Genomic DNA, 19025 nt, shown 5'->3' with positions numbered 1-19025 from the left:
ACCAGTAAAGTTATTTTTACTACACAATATAAAGCAAAAACCATAAATTAAGGATGAACATATACAATATTTTTTAAAATAAAATTAGTTAGCTAATCGAACATACAAACAGCACAGACAACATAATCATATGAATCTAAACAAAACCGAAGATAATCGAATGTAAATATTATAAAATTATTAAACAATCTGCAGATTTTTGTAAATCTTTTGTGTTTAGAACTGAAAATGTGTAAGCATTTTATAATTGCTTAATTGTTACCAAATCAGTCCTATAAGAAGATTCCTATCGCATGGCAAATAATTGATGACCATCAGTATTTTATCGATCAGGAAAAAGGATTGAAAGTTACTTTCTTCTTAGTTCTCTATACATCTTATCTTCTTAGTTTTATGGTAATCTGCTTAAAATTAGACTATTGTAGGAGTTGGTGAGAATGCATACTCCCAATTCTAATCTAAACATAAGGTAAGATAGAAATTTGACGCCATAGTGGAACCTGGGTACCTAAATGATCAATCAAAGTTTTTGTTCATTTGTTATTAAAAGTGAAAATGCTTATAAAATTGTGCTGTATTACCCGAATTGTGTGTCCAAAGCACTTTTTCATTTCTTCATTCAAATATATATATATATACTTACCACAATCGCAATATTGATGCATAAAACAATCTACATAAGAAGAACCCATGGTTATAATCGCCTGTTCACGTGCGTTNAAATCCGTTGTACTAGCATTTTCTTCTTTTTTTTAATCCTCAATATTCATTTTTCGTTGGTAGCTTTTACGTTTAATATTTCAATCATTGCGTTTAATATTTCATATTATAATGTTCTAATACAATTGAGATTTTAAAAATATATTAAAAGTGTAATCGTGTTTTATTTATTAAATATTATATTCGCAATAAAACCAGTCTTATTATTAGTTCCATTAGCTTATTTGTACTGTGGTTTTTCAGTTAAATAGTTATTTGTGATTCTTAGTGTGCAGATTTTTTTTTATTTTCAAAGAAAAATAAACATTGAACGGGGTCCTTTCGGAACACCTTTACATGACAAAAAAACTATTTTATTATATTTTTTCTTAAGACTTCAAATTCTGTTCAGCATTTTAGAATATTTTTTCTATGACTTCAAAATCTGTTCACCCTTTTATTATACTTTTTCTATGACTTAAAAATCTATTCACTTCAGCAATCTATATATTCAAGACTGTTCAACTTATTCAACTTCTAAAATTTAACATCATGCTTATATTTGTAAACGGAGAAAAAAGATTCTGATAAAATAACCGTATTGTATAGTTATTACATTTCTTTGTTAAAATTGACATAATAAAACCGAAATGTACATAACATTCATTTGATAAATTTTCCGTTCATAAGGTAACAGTTTACCAGAAATTCTGGTGAATTTAGGAAATTGTAGTTCTTATTACCACATAATTAATAAAAAATATTCTGAACAGGAATCGAAAAATTGACCGAAGAAATGGTATTTATGCCATATTCTGAAGTGTAATGAAAAAATTACTAAATTTTACCAAGTGTTATTACACATTATAAAATTATATTTTATTACTAAATTTACTAAAGTGAATCGATAAAAAATAGCTTTATTCTATTATTGTACAGCCTGCAATAAGGGAAATATTTTATCATATTCTAATAGAATTCTCTATCCTTTATTCGTAGGGTTTTATTTTATTATCTTCTTGAAATTATTAGAAGATAAATTTAAGTAGCAGATTTCAATTATTTTCAAGTATTTAAACGAGAAGCAATTAAGATGAAATGTTCCAGGTGTTTCAAAAATCGATAGCTGGAAGTTATCCAGGATTTAAACTCTTTGATTAATTTGATTTCCATGCAAATATCTCTTTAACACAATTGTAATTGCCCATTTAAATGTACAGTAAACTTTTATTCTGCTTTCATAATTACACGTCCAATAACTTGAAATTAAAGGATATCATGTGATCTTTTGGCTTATAACTTACAAAAAAAACTATATCACATGCTTTCAATAAGCTATAAAAAAAACATTTAAAAAGATGTTAACAATGCAAATAAAACAAATTTTTATCAAAAAAATGCTTCTACTAAAATTAATTGTTCTTGAACAGAAACAAGACCAGAAATAAAAGAAAATTGCAAATGTTTAAGGAAACTTTCAATGAGATAGGAAAAGACTGAAAAAGGAAAGGAAAACATGCTTAAAAAGTATTATTCAGAAAAGTAATTAAGTTGAAATGTTTATTAAGTTTAATTCTTTCTTTATTTTCCTGATTGTGAATGAATTATTATAGAAAAAGCAACCTTTTTTAAACTAATTATTTTCTTAGTAGTTTAGAAAAGCGATCCTGCTTAACTAGAACCTTCATCAAAAATTTAAGAAAAATATATATTATTGCAAAATACTTGCATCAAAAAGAAAATAAATAGAGGCATGATGGTTCAGGCATTGATCGAAGAGAATCTTAGTAAAAACAAAGTAGGAAGCAAATGTTGAGACACGAAAAGAAATAGATTATTTTACTTTCTATAATTTTATAATTTAGTTTAAAATACTGAGATATAACTAAATTTATTCATTCATAATAATGTATCATGCAACGTAGTAATTATTGGGTTAATGATTACATAATAAATGAGAAATTTATCAATGGATATTTTAAGATCCTTTTATTTAATATGCTTTATTTAACTGAAGAATTAACAGAATGAATACTCAATTTATTCTATTTATGGTTCATGCGTAACGACTACTATGCACTATTACTATTACTATAACGACTACTATTACAAAGAAAATATAACACAGTTGAATAACGATAATGAAATATACAAGCTTTTTCAACTTATATCGTTTTGCTAACAAAACATATTTTTCAGTTTAGCTATTTTAATAAATATTTTAGGACTTTTGAATTAATTGAAAATATTTTAGAACTTGCAAAGCAAATTAAATATTTAAGCATATATACATTCGTGGTTCTTTAACCCTTTCGCGCCAACTGTCACAAATACGTGCCAGCAGAAAACCGTATCAATCAGGGTAAAAAGATAAAACTGGTAATCAAAGTAATTCTTTAGCAGTTTATTTGTGGGCGGAGTTATAATTGTTTGATTTATTAAATTCACCATTACTTTGTTCAAAATAAAACTATTTAGTTCTACTTTGAATTAACATTGATTATATGATTAAACTAGCAATAATTAAACTAAAAGCAAAGTAAGTCTGTCAAATTAGCAACGACTACATTTAAGTTACCGTTTTTTATTTAATTACAACTTAATTCTGATTTTGAACGAATGCTTTTCTGAATCACCCGTCCCCAAGGGGTTAACTAAAGAATAGCAATAAAACATATAATTAAAACATGCAATATAATAAAACATGAAATTGTTCAACATGTAATTTTAAAACATTTATTCATCTAATAATGTTAAAAAACGAAACTCTTTCAAAAATATATATTTTTACAAGGCATATTGCATATTTAAAGAAAAGTAATATTTGAAACACTTTTTCTTCTTTACTTTCATTTGTAGATTTTTAAGATTCAAAATATTTTCATATATATCAGGGGTGGCCAAGCTCCTTGATAGTCGAGCCATTTTTCAAAATTTGAAATTTTGCGCTAGCCGCAATTAAATACGTATTTAAAAGCTAGACAAAAATGGTATGAAAAAATTTTTTTTACTGAAATTATATTTATTGAGAACACATAAATAAAAGCTCAAAATATGTGCATTGAATTTAAATATTAAAAATTTAACACATTTATTTTACTTCTCTTGATAATTCTTTAAAATTTGGTGAATAATTGGGGACAACACTTCTCAGTAATTCTTTGAGATGCTGGTTAGTTAATAATGATCGGTGTTTGGATTTCACTAATTTTAAAGTGGAATAAAATGATTCATATAAATACGTTGTACTAGCAGCCTTTTTTAATTCAGGATACTTCAATTTGGTACAAATTTCCAAAATTCAGTAATCGACGTCGACCTATATTTTAATTGTGGAGCTTTATCTTCTTCCATCTCTATTAATTCTAATTCTCCAAATGCTTTTTGGGTCATAATTATACTGGAAATGAAAAACACTCGCCTTGAATTATGTTAATTTCAAATGGATTCAGAAAAAAAATCAAGAGACTATTTAAAATATTTCAAGTCTTGAAATCCAGTTTGGAATTCTGTCAATGTTCTTTCTAGCTTTTTTATATACTCGTTGGGTTTTTCTTGTTTAATATTGGAATAATTTTTTTTTAATTCGAGGAAAATGACAAAATGTTCTTTTAATGTCCTTTTGAAAAAGTTGTAAGTTAGTATGAAAACTAAATATACACTGTGAGAGGTCAGATATTACTTTATCTTTCTCCTGCAATTGTAAATTCAATGTTTGCAAATGTTCCCTGACATCAGTTAAAAACCTTAAGTCTTGTAACCACTCGTCATCGTCTAATTCTGAATAGGTTATTTCCTTTCCTTTTAGAAATGCAGTTATCGGATCAAACAAATCTACAAAACAATTTAATAAGTTGTAGCTAGATAACCATCTAACAATGCAAAAGAAATTAATGACATTTGGAAGTTCTTCGTTCTTTAATTCTTTAAAGAAATTTTTGAATTGTCAATGATTTTTTGCATCGGTGCGAATGTAATTTACAATGTGTAACACTGTTTTCATAACATCAGGATATTTTAAATATTTTTAACGAGATTTTATTGATGAATTATGCAGTGAATCGGTATGAATTGTGGAATTTGATAATCATCTCTAAAAATCCCAATAATACCGATTTTTTTTACTGATTGTTTTTAATAAAAATGTTCGCTAAAAAGATAACTAAAAAAACTATTTAGTTGTATAAATTAGATGGAAAAAAATAATTTATAATACACTGGAGAAGAAATTCATTGAACTCAGCCATAATCTGTTGAAAAAGATAAACAATTTCAAACATTTGCGAAGCAGATAAATTGCCTGCCAAAGAAATTCCAATTATGTTAGATGCCTATTTCCTTTAGAAAATTTTTCAAGTATTTTAGGAAATTGGAATGTTGAAAACCGATCTTTTATTTATAAAAAATCAGAGTGATTTTGGAATCTTCAGTTATTTTTGCAAAATATGCAACAGTAAGTTCCTTTAAAAAGGCTTTAAAAAGATTTCACTCTTTTTAAAGATTTTTTTAAGAAGAAATACCACTATTTTAAATTTTGTGGAGAAATGAAATAGAATCGTACGTTTTAAGATTTATTATTTGAAAAATTTTGCGTTGCTTCTCATTATGTCATGGATCATTTTCGACTAGACTTTACTACACAGTAAAAACAAATCTGTTAAATTTGCAGAAAAATAAACTGTCAGCAGGTATACCAGCATAAAAGCGTTCATTTCGCAGAAAAATAGTGTTATTTAACCGCAGACAACCGCTTTTTAAGCATCTAAATATTTTTATTTAACACGTTGAGCGCCACGTCAGCCATCGGTGGCTGACACTGGACTTTCCATTTAGGCCGCGCCAGCCACCGGTGGCTGACACTGAAATTACATTTAGGCCGCGTCAACCACCGGTGGCTGACACTGACCTTTCACATAGGCCGAGAAAAACAGCTGGCTGACAGCGTATAACATGATATAGAACTAAAAAATTTACACTCTTTTATGGAATTGCAGAAAATTTATTCAAAATTTACTTAATTATCGTGATTTTTAGTTTAATAAATTCAATTTACTAGGTTTTTATCCCCCACTATTTCTAAACAATTCGTGGGCTTATATAATTCTTTGTTCAGAGTCATGCTATAACTTTTAAAAAGTAGCAAAATCTGTCTAATATTTGCAAATTTAGTTTGTAGTTAGTTACCGTTGTGGCCTGACGGGCAAGACATGTAAAATTAGCATGGCGGTCAACGTGTTAAACAAAAAAAAAACTTCGCAAAATATCTATGTAAGCTTTGTCATTGGTGCAAGCTAAGAGCAGAAATTACGCAGTATCAGCAAACGTCGGGGTTCGAACCCAAGACACATCATAGGAAAACGAGCGCTCTGTCAATAGAGCCATAGTTTTAGTGTCATGGTTATGAAGAAAAATCTTAAGATGTGTTCATCTTAAAGGTTTTACGTATAAAAATCACATTCAAGATCAAAAACATTTAACATTTTTTCTGTAGAATTTGTAGTTATTTTAATAGAGTAGATTATTTATTTTTTGAAAAAATTCTAATCTCTTAATTTGTGCAAACTAAACCACATTGTTCACATTCTTATAAGAAATGGAAAACTTTTAAATTTTTAATGGATTCAAAAATGGTTAAAAATGCATCTTGCAATTAAACTTACAACAAAAATGATTCATTAGTTTTAAGAAACATTTGAGGTTATTTTGTAAAAACTTTGAGGTTATTTTCAAATTGGACTAAAAGATATTATACAATTTTCTCTCATGTAAAACAAAACAACGCCAGACTATCAGATTTCGATATTCTCATTCACGCATAAATTGTTGCCCCATAAAGCTGCTTAATACAAAAGAGTTTATTACATCCATGCTAGCTGTGAATGGATTAAAAATGGCATATACAATTAATATGATTAAAAAACCGCCATTATTTTCTAATCATACCAGTCTAAATGGTTTCAAAACCGAAAGAGTAAAATTATTCTTCACCATAAACTTTACCTTTAATTAATAGGACTGACAGCTACCGGTAATTTTAGAATGAAGATTCTAACAGAGAGTATAATCTAGGCTGGTGAATGTCAATAAAATTTTTAATTTGATTTTCTCGTGTATTTGTTTTTAACACTATTCCATTTAAGTTTCCCGTGATAATAAAAGGCAGAGGCAATTAATGATCAATCCATTGGTTTCTGCAGCTGGTTCACAGCCAACTGCATCTCTTAAGTTTATTATTAATTTGCAGGCCGTGGTGCAATTAACGAAAAATCCGCTAATTTTAGTCTTTAGTTCTACACCGTTTTGCAAGATATTGTGTCAAATCCGGAGCAATTTGCATATCAGAGTGTTTAACTAATTTCGGAGCAATGTTGACAATGTGACAAAACTTAATCCAAAAACGCTACAAATCATCAAAAATATAAAAGTAGTTGCTTTTAATCGCTTACCAATTTTTAGTCACCACTATTCTATTCTTTAAGAAACTTAAATTATGAATTTAGGATGAAAAATAAACAAAGATCATAGTTTCGTATGAGTTGCCTGATTAAAATATACAATGGGAGAAAATATAGTTCGGCTCTGTGTAAGATTTATGCAACATATTGGAGTAATTGGAAAGTTTCTTGTGTTTCTACTGCTTGTAATGTGGTTAGAAGTGGTCATTTGAAATATTAATAGCTCTTCGATATCAATAAAAAAACATTTTATCAGTTATACAGTCTCTTACCTGTTGTGTAGTCTTTTATCAGCCATCTAATTCTTTCTTCCGTGGGTATAACTTTTAAAAGTAGCTTATTGTTCAGGCTTCTTTTATGTTCTTAATAATATTTTTAATGCCCAGCGTGTTGATATACAAACTACAGCAAAAAAAGGAAGAATAATCTTGAGATTATTCCAAAAACGCTAATAAAAACGCTAAGAATAATCTTGAGATTATTCTTCCTTTGCTTCATTTGATCAATTATCTATAATTTTTCGCACTTTACTCATATCTGAAATTTCAGAAGTCCTTCTCTTTAGCTGCTCAACACTACTATCATTTTGGTTTTTTCTATCGCCTTTCGTACCTTGCCTTGGTTTTATTTCTTTCTTCATTTTATGCACTTATTTTTTCCTTTCCTTTACTACTTTTAAATACTTCAACAATTAATTGGTATTAGTTAGATAATTTTAATTCATATCTTCCTCGTCTATCACAATTGTAGGTTCAGGTCGAAAACAAATAATTTCATATATATANTATATATATATATATACATTGAAATTAATTTACTCGAAGAAGTGATAGTTATTTCGTCATTTTGTCGAAGTGATCGCTCGGAGAAAATACCAGGAAACGGTTTCGTCAAAAACGGAGAAAAAATCGTCAAATTATTGCTCTGCTGTTTTATATATGATTCAGTTTTTTGTTAAAAGTCGCAATATAGGAAATGAGAAAAATATTTAAAGCTCATTTTGTAAATATAATTACACAAAAGTCTTGACACTTGATATTTTTAATATTAAACGTATTATAAATAACTCTGTTTTTAAGTGTTCTATTGTTACAACGACGCTCTTTGCTCCCATTATATGCACCACTGTAAATGGATTTCTTTACTTGCAGTATTCGTTTTGTCTTTTTTATAATAAATAAATAAATTCTTTGAAAAACAAAAAATAAATAACAACAAATATGCAGTTTAAATTATTTATTACTTCAGGCCTTCCGATTCTAGTTCAGCAAATTTTTAATCAAGTAAATAATTACATTATTTATTCTGTTTTAATGATCTTTTTCTATTTGTTCTGTAATTTATTATGAAAAGATCTTTTTTTCTATTTGTTCTGTTTGTCTTTTCATCTTTCTCTCCATCCATTAGATCAAATCACTGAAAATAAATTAATCATAAAAATGCAAAAAAAAATAGTTATTTATTTTTAATTAAAAACTAATTATTTTGGATAGAACTTGAATCTTGTAAATTATAATAAAAACATTAAGTATTAAAACCATCTTTCAAAGACGTAATTTACTTTTCAGCATAGAATTTTGAATGAAAAATGTTTTTCATATAAGATTTCAAAATCGGTCTTTTTTGGTTTTTCTTATTGATGGAAATCGCCCAAAAATTTTAAAAAATATTTAAAAAAGCAAGACACCATTTTTCAATCGGTGTGTGATCAATTGAATAATCAAAACCAATTGCGCAATCTAGAAACCACTGCAATTAAATTTTTTCAAAACAGCTTGTACTCAATATCTAAAGAAATACCAAACAATAAAAAAAAATATCATGTTAGTGACAGAGTACATAAACTGATCGAACTTCCAACTATCGGTTTGCAAGGCAACAACCGATTGCATCTCAACATGTAAATTCAGAATATAAATTTAATAGATAGATATTTCATATGAAATGTTTTTATGATAAGCAGAGAACATTATTTTATAGTTTTTGTTGTCAACTGCTGGTAAACATTTGTTACGAATTTTGAGATTTGTTAAGAAAAACTAGCTGGTTTTTGAACAAAACACTGTAAACGCTCATTTCTATCTTTCCCTCCAGTATTTAAATTGATTTCTTTAAACTTCTAGGTCGTTCTTTATAGTTATCTTGACCTGTCAATATAGTAATGAGGAAGAATGAGCTTGCATAAATAAAGATTTCATTTTATAACAGGCGTTGAACAGTATTCTCATTTTTGGATTTGCTGACATCAATGTTCAGTTTTTTTATGGAACAAATCCGCATTTGCGACACGTCGAGAGGAAGCCTTCCATGCTTTCCTATAGGAATAGGATATTTTCTGGGATCTGAATTACGATATTTTCCTTGATTTTCTAGGAATCTAACCCATTATCAATCATTGAGAACATTTTTATATCAGAACTGAGGTTGGAGTGAGTCGGCCACAGAATTCGAAACGACCAACGACTCATGGGATCCGAACCTGAATCACCGAATTGGGAGAAAAAACATTCTATCCACTGATCCAAGAAATTGCTCTATATCGACTTCCTCGAACAGTTATTTAAGGATCAAACATAAATAGGATATATAAATGGAAAAGTTTAAAACACTCAGATGAAGTTTAAGGAATTCATCTCCAAGTACTATTATAAAACTATTATGTGTGACCATTAAACTAGAATTATTTCACAATCTTGTCCTCTTTTTGTGAAGGAAAGTATGGGAATAACCAAAACTGTCATTGAGATAGTAATACGTTAGTTTTTTTCATCTAGTTTACATGCTTTTTATTAAACAATAGGTACATACTTTTTATTAAGCAGTGGGTAAAAATCTGAATCTTGAACAGGATCTCTTGAAGAATTTCGGAGATATAGATATTAAGAACAAAGTTTTTAATAAAACTTGTTACACAATTATTCTGTGACCAATAGGAATGTGGTCCAGCAAGCAACTGCTCTTAAACAACTAATGCTATGAAACAATTTATCTTAAAGACCTTTATCATGTAAAACTATAGATGATGAATCCAAAAAATGTCAATAATTCTAATTTTTTAAAGATATTTTAGACATAGCTTCTTAAGCATTTGCTGAGACTTGATTTCAAAAGTCTCAATTCTAGTGTTGCAATTTTCTTGAATATTTTAGATTTATATGAAAATTAATCTTAAACATAAACTAAAAATCTCAATACATATTCCGTTTCGTAATTTATTCGCCTAAAAAAATTATTCTTTGTGGAATACAATTTTTTTAAACTAATTTATTTGTTTCACTTACCTCTTGCAATAATATGGAAACGCCATGCAGGATTCCATGATTGCCTTTTGACAAGTCTAGGAAGAAGGGAGAAAAGTTTTATAAAATTTCGCCAGAAGTTAAATTTAAATACCTAAGAGAAATATGCCCATCAAAACGCCAAATAAGGTAATAGCTATTCAATAGTGCTGTTTTCCTAACAATGTGTTCTAAAATAGTGGTTCCTAAAAGGGATTCCACATAGCGCATAAAAGCGTTACTTCAAATCTTGTTCGTGATGCTGAAACTAAGCAGCTGAGGTCTAAGAATGCAAAACTATATAACGGTAGGTATGTTGGTGCTAGTGTTTGAAATTCGTTAGAAAAAGTAGTATATTTACGTCGCATTAGAGCAGCAAAATGAGCTATTTTCAATGGTCTGAGAAATATGACCGAGGAGAATCCAAAAATGTGTCATCGCAATTTTGATTCTTTGAATAAGGAGTGGCTGCTAAATTTTTTTAAAACAACGATCCACAGCTCAAAGTTGAGCAATTCCGGTTAAAATAGTTTAATGACGACAGATACCACACCCCTTTGTTCCATCTCAAAATGGTCACCCTCTACTCATTGAATACTGCCTGCATTGCTTGATTTCTGCTATCTATTGGAAACCCTGTCATATAATCAGTCTACTGAGGAATAAATTCGTTATAAGACTTCTGAATAATTACTTTTATGTCTAAACTTAAAAACAGTTAGTATACTATTATTGAACAACAGTGTTTACAATATGACTTGTGCTATTTATCCTTCAAATTTAAAATCCATTTAATTTCAGCTAAAATATAAAAGAGGGTAACATTCAAATAATGGCAATTCTTGCAATTCATTTCTGTCAAGTTGTAAATTGCCTTAAATCGAGTTATCGAACAATGTTTTAGAATTTTTGAAGAATAGAAAACTTTTATGAATCATGAAATTCCATGCAATTTGAAATATTAATCTCAATATTAAGACATATAGGGAGGGATATAGCTAAGATTTTCTGAATCCCATTCCGGTTCTAGAATCGTGTTATTGTTTACACCCAATTCCCCATTCGTATGACTTACAATATGAAAGAGGAACAGGAAGAAACTAACTCTTTCAAATGGAGCATACTTCAGAAACGCTTTCAAAGGTAAAAAAGCACAAAGAATCACTTACGCATATTCTTCCTGACATTTCTAAAGCAAATTCTTAGTCTATGCTTAATTTGCAACACATTTCTATTACATAGCTTTTTGGGGCTCGCAAAACTTTGTTGCAAGAAAAAAGGAAAACATCATTAATTTTTCAGAATAACGATAGCATGCCCTCGGATCTTCTTCAGGGATGTTTCCTGTACCATCGCCAATAGCCCATTGAGCAGCTCTACTGCGAAAGCTAACAACAGTTGCATTTCCGCATACAAATACATTACTTGCAATTCTATTTTTAAAACTATTATTGATAAACTATTTTTACTTCATTATTTGCATTAATTTCTTTTATAAATAAATATTAGTTTTTTATATGCGTTTATAATTGCTCATCATCAATCATTTTTCCATTTGAAAAATGACTTAATCAATTTATTTGATGCATTTATTCATTTATTTAGTAGTGACAAACAACATATTTGTGAACCATATGTGTGCATTGTAAGTTTTTTGCTTCTTATATAATAATAATTTATTGAATGTTACTAAAATAAAAAAAAATTGGCGCAAAATTAATTTTTTCAGTATTATTTTTAAAAATTTGTGCTTTATTTAATTATATAAAATCTATGCTTTATTAAGTATGCATTGCAAAAATTCCGGAGTTTTATTTTACTTTATTTTTTTGTATAAAAATAATTTTCCTTCCATTTTTAGAATCATCCCATACAAAAGTATCAGTTAAACATGTCATTAAATTTTAAAAAAAACTATATGCTACGTTTTTATTATGAGTGAACTTAATCTGGCATATCTATATTGCTAATTGGTTATTGGCAAACAGTTATGATATAAAATTTCAAAATTGAAAATTTTAACTGTGAACGAAATTTTCTGCGATTTAAAAAGAAATATAATTTTTAATTCAGAGTCTCTTTCAGGGATTCATTTTAAACTAATTTGTCTAACAAGTTAATTTAGTAATGAACTATATTTTCCGACTGTAAAAACAAAATTTCTAAAGATTTTGAATTTCAAATGAAAATTAACATAAATTATATCTTCTTCTTATATGCATACATTATATTTTAATTTCTTTTCTATTTCAATTCATTTTGCGATATTTTTGTGCATGTTAAAATTTTATACGTTTAATTTGAAATTTAATTCATTGTTAAATTAAAAAAAAATTTTATTCCTACATTTTCAGTAAAATTTAAGGCTATTTTGAACTTTTTATTTCCTGGAAATGTATTTTGAGTTTGTTACGTTTTTTTCTTCATTTTTTCGTCCTTTCACTTGAACTTTTTATTCACTACTTATCAATACAGAAACTTTTTAATCCTTACTATAAGATGATTAAAAACATGTTAAGCCATTGTATTTTATAAAGATCTGTGCACGAGAATAATATAAATTTTAACTCACCAAATATTTTTCTATAGCAGCAAACTCATCCTTACGTTTTGGAGTATCTTTTTCTCTTTCAAGCTTGCTCTATAAATTAATTATGGTTATAATTTTTTTATTTTTTAAGGCATATTATAATTTATTAAAAAGAAAATACTTACACCATAAGCAAGAATTGGATTGATTGTTTTGAAAAGGCATTTTTTCTACACCATAGAAAAATAAAAATAAGAATTTTAAAAACATGAAAATAATACTTAATTAACAATATATTAGCTATCAATCTGCAGCAAAAATTCTATGACCATGATTATAGCATATTGATAGTTCAAAGCATATTAATGGTTAAAGCTGTTTGTTTGATCAAAAGGTTTTCAGCGTTTTTCACCTTAATCATAAACGAATTAAGGCCAAATTGGGTAATTATGACTATGAGGTAATTTTGACCAGTAACATAATGTGCTAATGGTTAATCGCCTTATAACGAAGCTTCGGTGTTTAATACTACATTTTATTACTATTAGTATTTAAAATAAATATTATTCTCTAAAAGAATACGGTCCTAATTACCCAATTTTTTTTTACTAAATTGATATGGTTATGAACTGGTTTAATGTTGGCATAAAGTAAATTATTTTGCATTGTTCCACAAAAAATGTCTAGGACATAAAAAAAGAATCCAGATATTCCAGAAATAGTATAATTTTTAACACAGGCATTCAATACAGGTGAGAAAGGGTTTCAATATTTTTTTTAAAAAACAATAGGAAGAAACTACTGACATTATAAGCTAAAGCATGTTTTGATTCAATACAGATGAGTAAGAGGTCAATCACTTACACTTTTTTTTAAAAAAAGAAAGAAAATACTGACATCATCAGATAAAGCATTTTTGCCTTCAATACAGAGCAGTTCAATATAGAGTACAAAGGAGTTCAATGCATGAATTCAGTGAGAACGGAAAAACACTCGTAAGGGTTTCCATAGAGACAAACAATGAGCTAACACCAGCTCTAGGATGTGCGGATGGTCATAATTCAGCTGATCAGCTGATGCTCATATCCCCATATACGGTCAGAATTATTTCAAAATTTAGGCTATTAAGATTCTTGAAATAATAATTATGAACACCCATTTAAAAACCTAAGTAAGCTACTCAGAGTGCTTATTATTTTTTTCTACATTTTTAAGGAACCGTAACACAGGCCTGGGATGAAAAAAATACAAGGACACTGAAAGTTGAATTTTATGTATTTTTTGGTGCTAAAATGAAAAATAATAATGAAAAATTTCCATCACGTCATGTTTTCTTGAAAAATTCCATTTTACTGCAATTTTAATGAACTTTTACCATAAAAAAGTTTAGTTTTTGAATTATGTAGTCTGACCAGTATTCTACTTTGCTTGACCAGCATTCTACATTGCCTGGTCAGCATTCTACTACTGGTTAAATCTACAAAATACCCCTCTGTGACATCTTCCATTCACTGTATATTTCTACCAAAGGAGCATGAAAAATTCTTATATCTCTGATAATTATTTTCGATATCGTTAACAATAAATACCTTGCATATAACTCATAACTATTTATTAATTTACATATTTATCAATGATCTATTACCATGATATATAGGACGTTTTAAATATGTCTTGAAAATATTATTTAAATATTGTTATTACGATGCTTAAAAATATCAATATTTCAGAATATAACAATGTATTTCCTAATTCTATTTTAAAAAATTTCTTTACAGATGCTCTAAAGTATCGTCAAATCTTGCATGATTTAGAGATTTGTTCCTTTGTAACTCTAGCCACACAATACGTATTAAAGGTAGTAAAAAAAAAAACAATTTTCTTTTGTTTGCACAGTATGACATTTGTTTAAAATCGACCACACTTTTGTTTAGCACTCATCAAAGATATGGAAGTCATACGGGAACAGATCTCGACCATATGCTGGATTGCAGAAGACTATGATGGATTGCACATTTATGTTCGTTGTTTCGAGAAATCGAAATTGTGTAAACGAAAGAGTACGACGATTAGATCGGCCTTTCAAGACATTTTTTAGTTAACAAGTATCACTATTTATTGACTCTAATGCCAGAAAATATCTATAAAGATGTCTGTTGATTCGTCTCTAAATCTCACCTGAATTTCAAAAACGAAATAGATAGACTAATAGCTATTCTTTTATTATTGTTTAAATGAAATTTACTGTCACCTTACGAATAGAAAGCCCATTAATAGTTTTCTGTGCACCGACAACTGCGTTCCAGGGTAGCCTATATTTCCCCAAAAGACTTCTGATTGGTTTATTTCGTTACTGTAACTAATACTTTACATTTTTCTAGAGTCATAACAACAATATAATTAATTTAATATTTTTTGATCCTTTTTTAATTTGATTAGAACTTAATTAAGTTCAGTTGGCCGATTTTTTTTCTCAAAATACTACGTTTACTAATCTAAGTGCATCAAGTTATAGATGAAGACAAACTTTTCATCTAACAAATTTTATGTGTTTGTTAATTGTGCCATACTAATAGGGCTCATAACATATTTTCTAATTCTATTATAATTCGCTTGCTTTTGCATCTCGTTTGAAAGACAAGAAAGAAACCATTAGACATTGGTCTTTGATTATTTAAACAATTATAAACCCTGATTAATGTTGCATAACTTATCCCATTGTTACTACTTAAGGGCAGCTTTGTTTTCATTTTTTTTAAATCTCCTACCATAATAATACTGATTTTGATCATTTAAAAATGCATTTGCGTTTTATCTACTTGTGCAATTGGTTCAACTGGGCTACACATGCTTAATATTAATTATTATCGTTGACTATTCCGGTCGAAGCTGAATCTTTATGACAATGGGACTCTCCCAGATTTTGTTTTTAGCACTTCTTTTCGAAGTACAACATGACGCAACAACCTGATATTTTTGTTAGTTCCTCTGCATCAATGAATGAAAACTGATATTTCAACATTAGTGCATTTCAGGGTATAGGATTCTTGACAGTGCATACGAATAAGCGAATGAATTGAAGGTTATCAAAAATATAGCAATGCACATCTGTAAAGAATAACTTGTGACTTACGCAACCTTGATTTATCAACTGACCATTTAAAAACACAATTAATAGGACAGCTAGACAAATCTGACACTGATCAGTTAGAGCTGCTTAACTGCGAAGAAATACAAAGTTACTCTGTGTTAGGGATGAGCAAGATATCAATAACCACAAATTTTAAAAAAATGTGATAGTCAATAAAATTAAAAGAAACTCATAATTTGCGAAAAAGACTGATATTTTGTGATACGGTCAGTGACAGCATTTTTATTTCTCTTTTTTTGTAAACTATAAAAATATTTTAATACCTAAGTTGTCCTCATAATTTATTGTTAATATATCTTCATGATACTATTTTATTCCCACATTAATGTTTTTGTATAAAAAATTAAAGGAATGAATAATGCTTAATGGCACCTAAAACCCTTTAAAATAGGGATGGGCAAACTTTTTCGATTGAGGGCAAAACATTGAGAGAAAAAGTTTGGTGGGTTAAGTAAAATCTTCTAAAACAGAAAAAAAACGGTGCAGATGTTTTAATTTAAATATTTAATGAGATAAATGAAGTTGCGATTTCATTTTTAAAAGTTCCTTATATTGATGTTCGAAGTGAGATGTACTTATTTTAAGGAACGAGGCTAAATGCTTGTATGTTAGTTAGCTTCAGAAATCATTTTTTCTAAGGTTCATAGTTTAAAACACTTGTTCACCTATATAAGATGAAGCAAACATGGCACTGATTTTATGGTCATGAGATATTAAATTTCGGAAACTAGCTTTTGTTAATGATTTGTAAAACACCAACTTTTGCATATTTAGAAACAACTGCTTCAGATGATTGTTAGATTGAAACTCAATTAATTAAAACTGCAAATCCGACCTCACTGTTTCACATTTTACGTTGAAAGGCGTGGTGAAAATATCTAATTTTTTTTGAAAGGCACTGAAATCTGTGAAGTACAATTCCACCTATATTAGATTCCGTATGTCTGCTCCTCGAGAAAATCGAACGCTCTTTGTCGCCAATTTATGGCTATTCTGTAAGGAACTTCAGTTTTCAACATTTTACCAATTGAAGCTGTCTGTGCTAGCTATTTCCATAAATTTATGTTTTGTATAACAAAAATAGAAAAAGTAAAAAGGTCATCAGTACTTGGTTAAAAAAGAAAGAACAAAATTAGCTTTTAAAAAAGTAGACAAGAAAATGGATGTATATAATGTATATTGTTCATATTCGTCACGGATCGGCAAGTTATAATTCGATCCGCGGGCCGGATTAAACATCCCGGTGGGCCACAGTTGGCCCGCGGGCCGAAGTTTGCTCATCTCTGCTTCAAACAATCAAATAATACAAGAAATTTCTTCATAAATTTTCAATTAAAATTAAAATTTCTTACCACCTGGTCTCTATTGTTGCAGACAAAGGGTTTCAATATATCAGAAGATAAAGAGCCATTTTTCCATTCCGGGAAAACGTATCCATCCTTGAATTCACACTCAGCATTCAACAATACTATTAGAGTGTTCCAAGTCTGAAATATTTATATTTTTATGAAAAAAATAATTGAAAAGAAATTGTGAAATCTGAAAAAAAAATTAAATTGAAAGCACTTATAATGAGAACTAATTACCTAAATCTTTGATTGATAAAACTATCAATCAGGGTGTTATAAGGGCGATATTCGTTTGAAACGATTTGTTTATAATAATATACTCCAGCAATCAAACAGGTCTCCATACTCAGCTCCACTTTCCTTGCCAACGTTTTGATTAAGTTTTTGTTTTTCTTTGCTTAAATATGAATTCATGACGTCCCATGTGCGTATTTTTTTATTTTAATTTTGACAAGGATTTTAAAAATACATATTACATATGGAACGACTTTTATGAATTACATAAAAAGTTAGATCTATGAGTCACAATACTTACATCCTTATGCCAATAATCAAAGCACTTTGATTCTTCTTCAGTTAGTTCTATAAAAGTAAATGCAATTTGTTAAAATATATAATTCATTGAAAGTGAGTTTAAGGTAATAAATGTAAACATGAATCTTGCTTACATTAATGTTAAATTAGTGAAGAGTATTCGACAATTCTGGAAATAGTTGGATTTAATACACAGTGATGTAAAGCGTATTACAAAAAGTTCTTTTCTGATACATACATGTATTTTTTTAAATCTTGGTCTAAACTGATGTACAGTCAGCAAAAAAAAAAAGATATCACCCTGAATAACTTTTGTTCTAATGATCGGATTTTCACGATCTCAGTGTCGATCTTAATGGTTCCCGGGGGTGACCTCAAATATGCTAATTAATTAGTGCTAACTATTAATTAAGTTACAAAATCGGACACAAAAACGTACTTTCTCTGAATAAACATGTATTTTTTTTTTACATATTTGGATTTCTAAGCTTCAAAATATAGGGGGTAGCCGCAATCTGGGAAATATGGTCCCCATAGTTTGGTCAGGAGAGCGATCCAAAGTTCGTACCCGTTAATGTTAATTTCACTTTTTACGTTTTTAGTCATATTTTCAAAACTAATGAAGCAATTTGAAGAAAATTGCGCCCACTCATAAAACTCATTTACCCAAAGATAATTTCATGAAAAAAATAATTTTTAGTAATTATTAATTATTTTTTATTATTTAATTAAATTGAGGATGAAAAAATTTTGAATTATAAGGTATGAATTTTTTTATACCATAATAATCTACATATTTTTCAATAGAAAAATCTAAAGTTTCAACTGTTTTTATTTATTAGAAGCTGAAAAAAATTAAAATTAATTATTTTTAAAAAAATAATTTGGCGACAATAAAAAAATGATTAAATGGGGCGATTAATATTAAAATGTGATAAACTTGCGAGGAACTTGACTTCGCGCGCGTAGTGTAAAATTTCATTCATATTTTTTTCGCTAATAATCGTTTGCTAATCTTTTTATTTTTAT

General features: G+C 28.4%; 1 protein-coding gene and 1 long non-coding RNA gene across 2 annotated transcripts in view; both read right to left on the bottom strand.

Moving 5' to 3' along the window:
• Positions 1–8375: 8375 nt before the first annotated feature.
• LOC139426630 (uncharacterized) lies at positions 8376–13073 on the bottom strand. The gene is made up of 3 exons (XR_011637851.1): positions 13005–13073; positions 10436–10491; positions 8376–8570 (listed from the first exon to the last, which is right to left on the bottom strand). It is a non-coding gene; the product is annotated as an uncharacterized lncRNA (long non-coding RNA).
• Positions 13074–15086: 2013 nt separating this feature from the next.
• The window catches only part of LOC107441616 (uncharacterized), a 10367-nt gene continuing 6428 nt past the window's right edge, over positions 15087–19025 (bottom strand). The window contains exons 2-4 of the mRNA XM_071185790.1: positions 17998–18044; positions 17466–17600; positions 15087–15140 (exon numbers count right to left, since the gene is read on the bottom strand). Of these exons, the coding sequence (XP_071041891.1) occupies positions 15087–15140; positions 17466–17600; positions 17998–18044 (236 nt within the window). The remainder of the gene's footprint in view (positions 15141–17465; positions 17601–17997; positions 18045–19025) is intronic.

This window comes from Parasteatoda tepidariorum, chromosome 9, assembly GCF_043381705.1.
Source record: "Parasteatoda tepidariorum isolate YZ-2023 chromosome 9, CAS_Ptep_4.0, whole genome shotgun sequence".
In the NCBI taxonomy this organism is placed as follows: Eukaryota; Metazoa; Arthropoda; class Arachnida; order Araneae; family Theridiidae; genus Parasteatoda; species Parasteatoda tepidariorum.
This window is presented reverse-complemented; position numbering and strand designations above follow the sequence as displayed.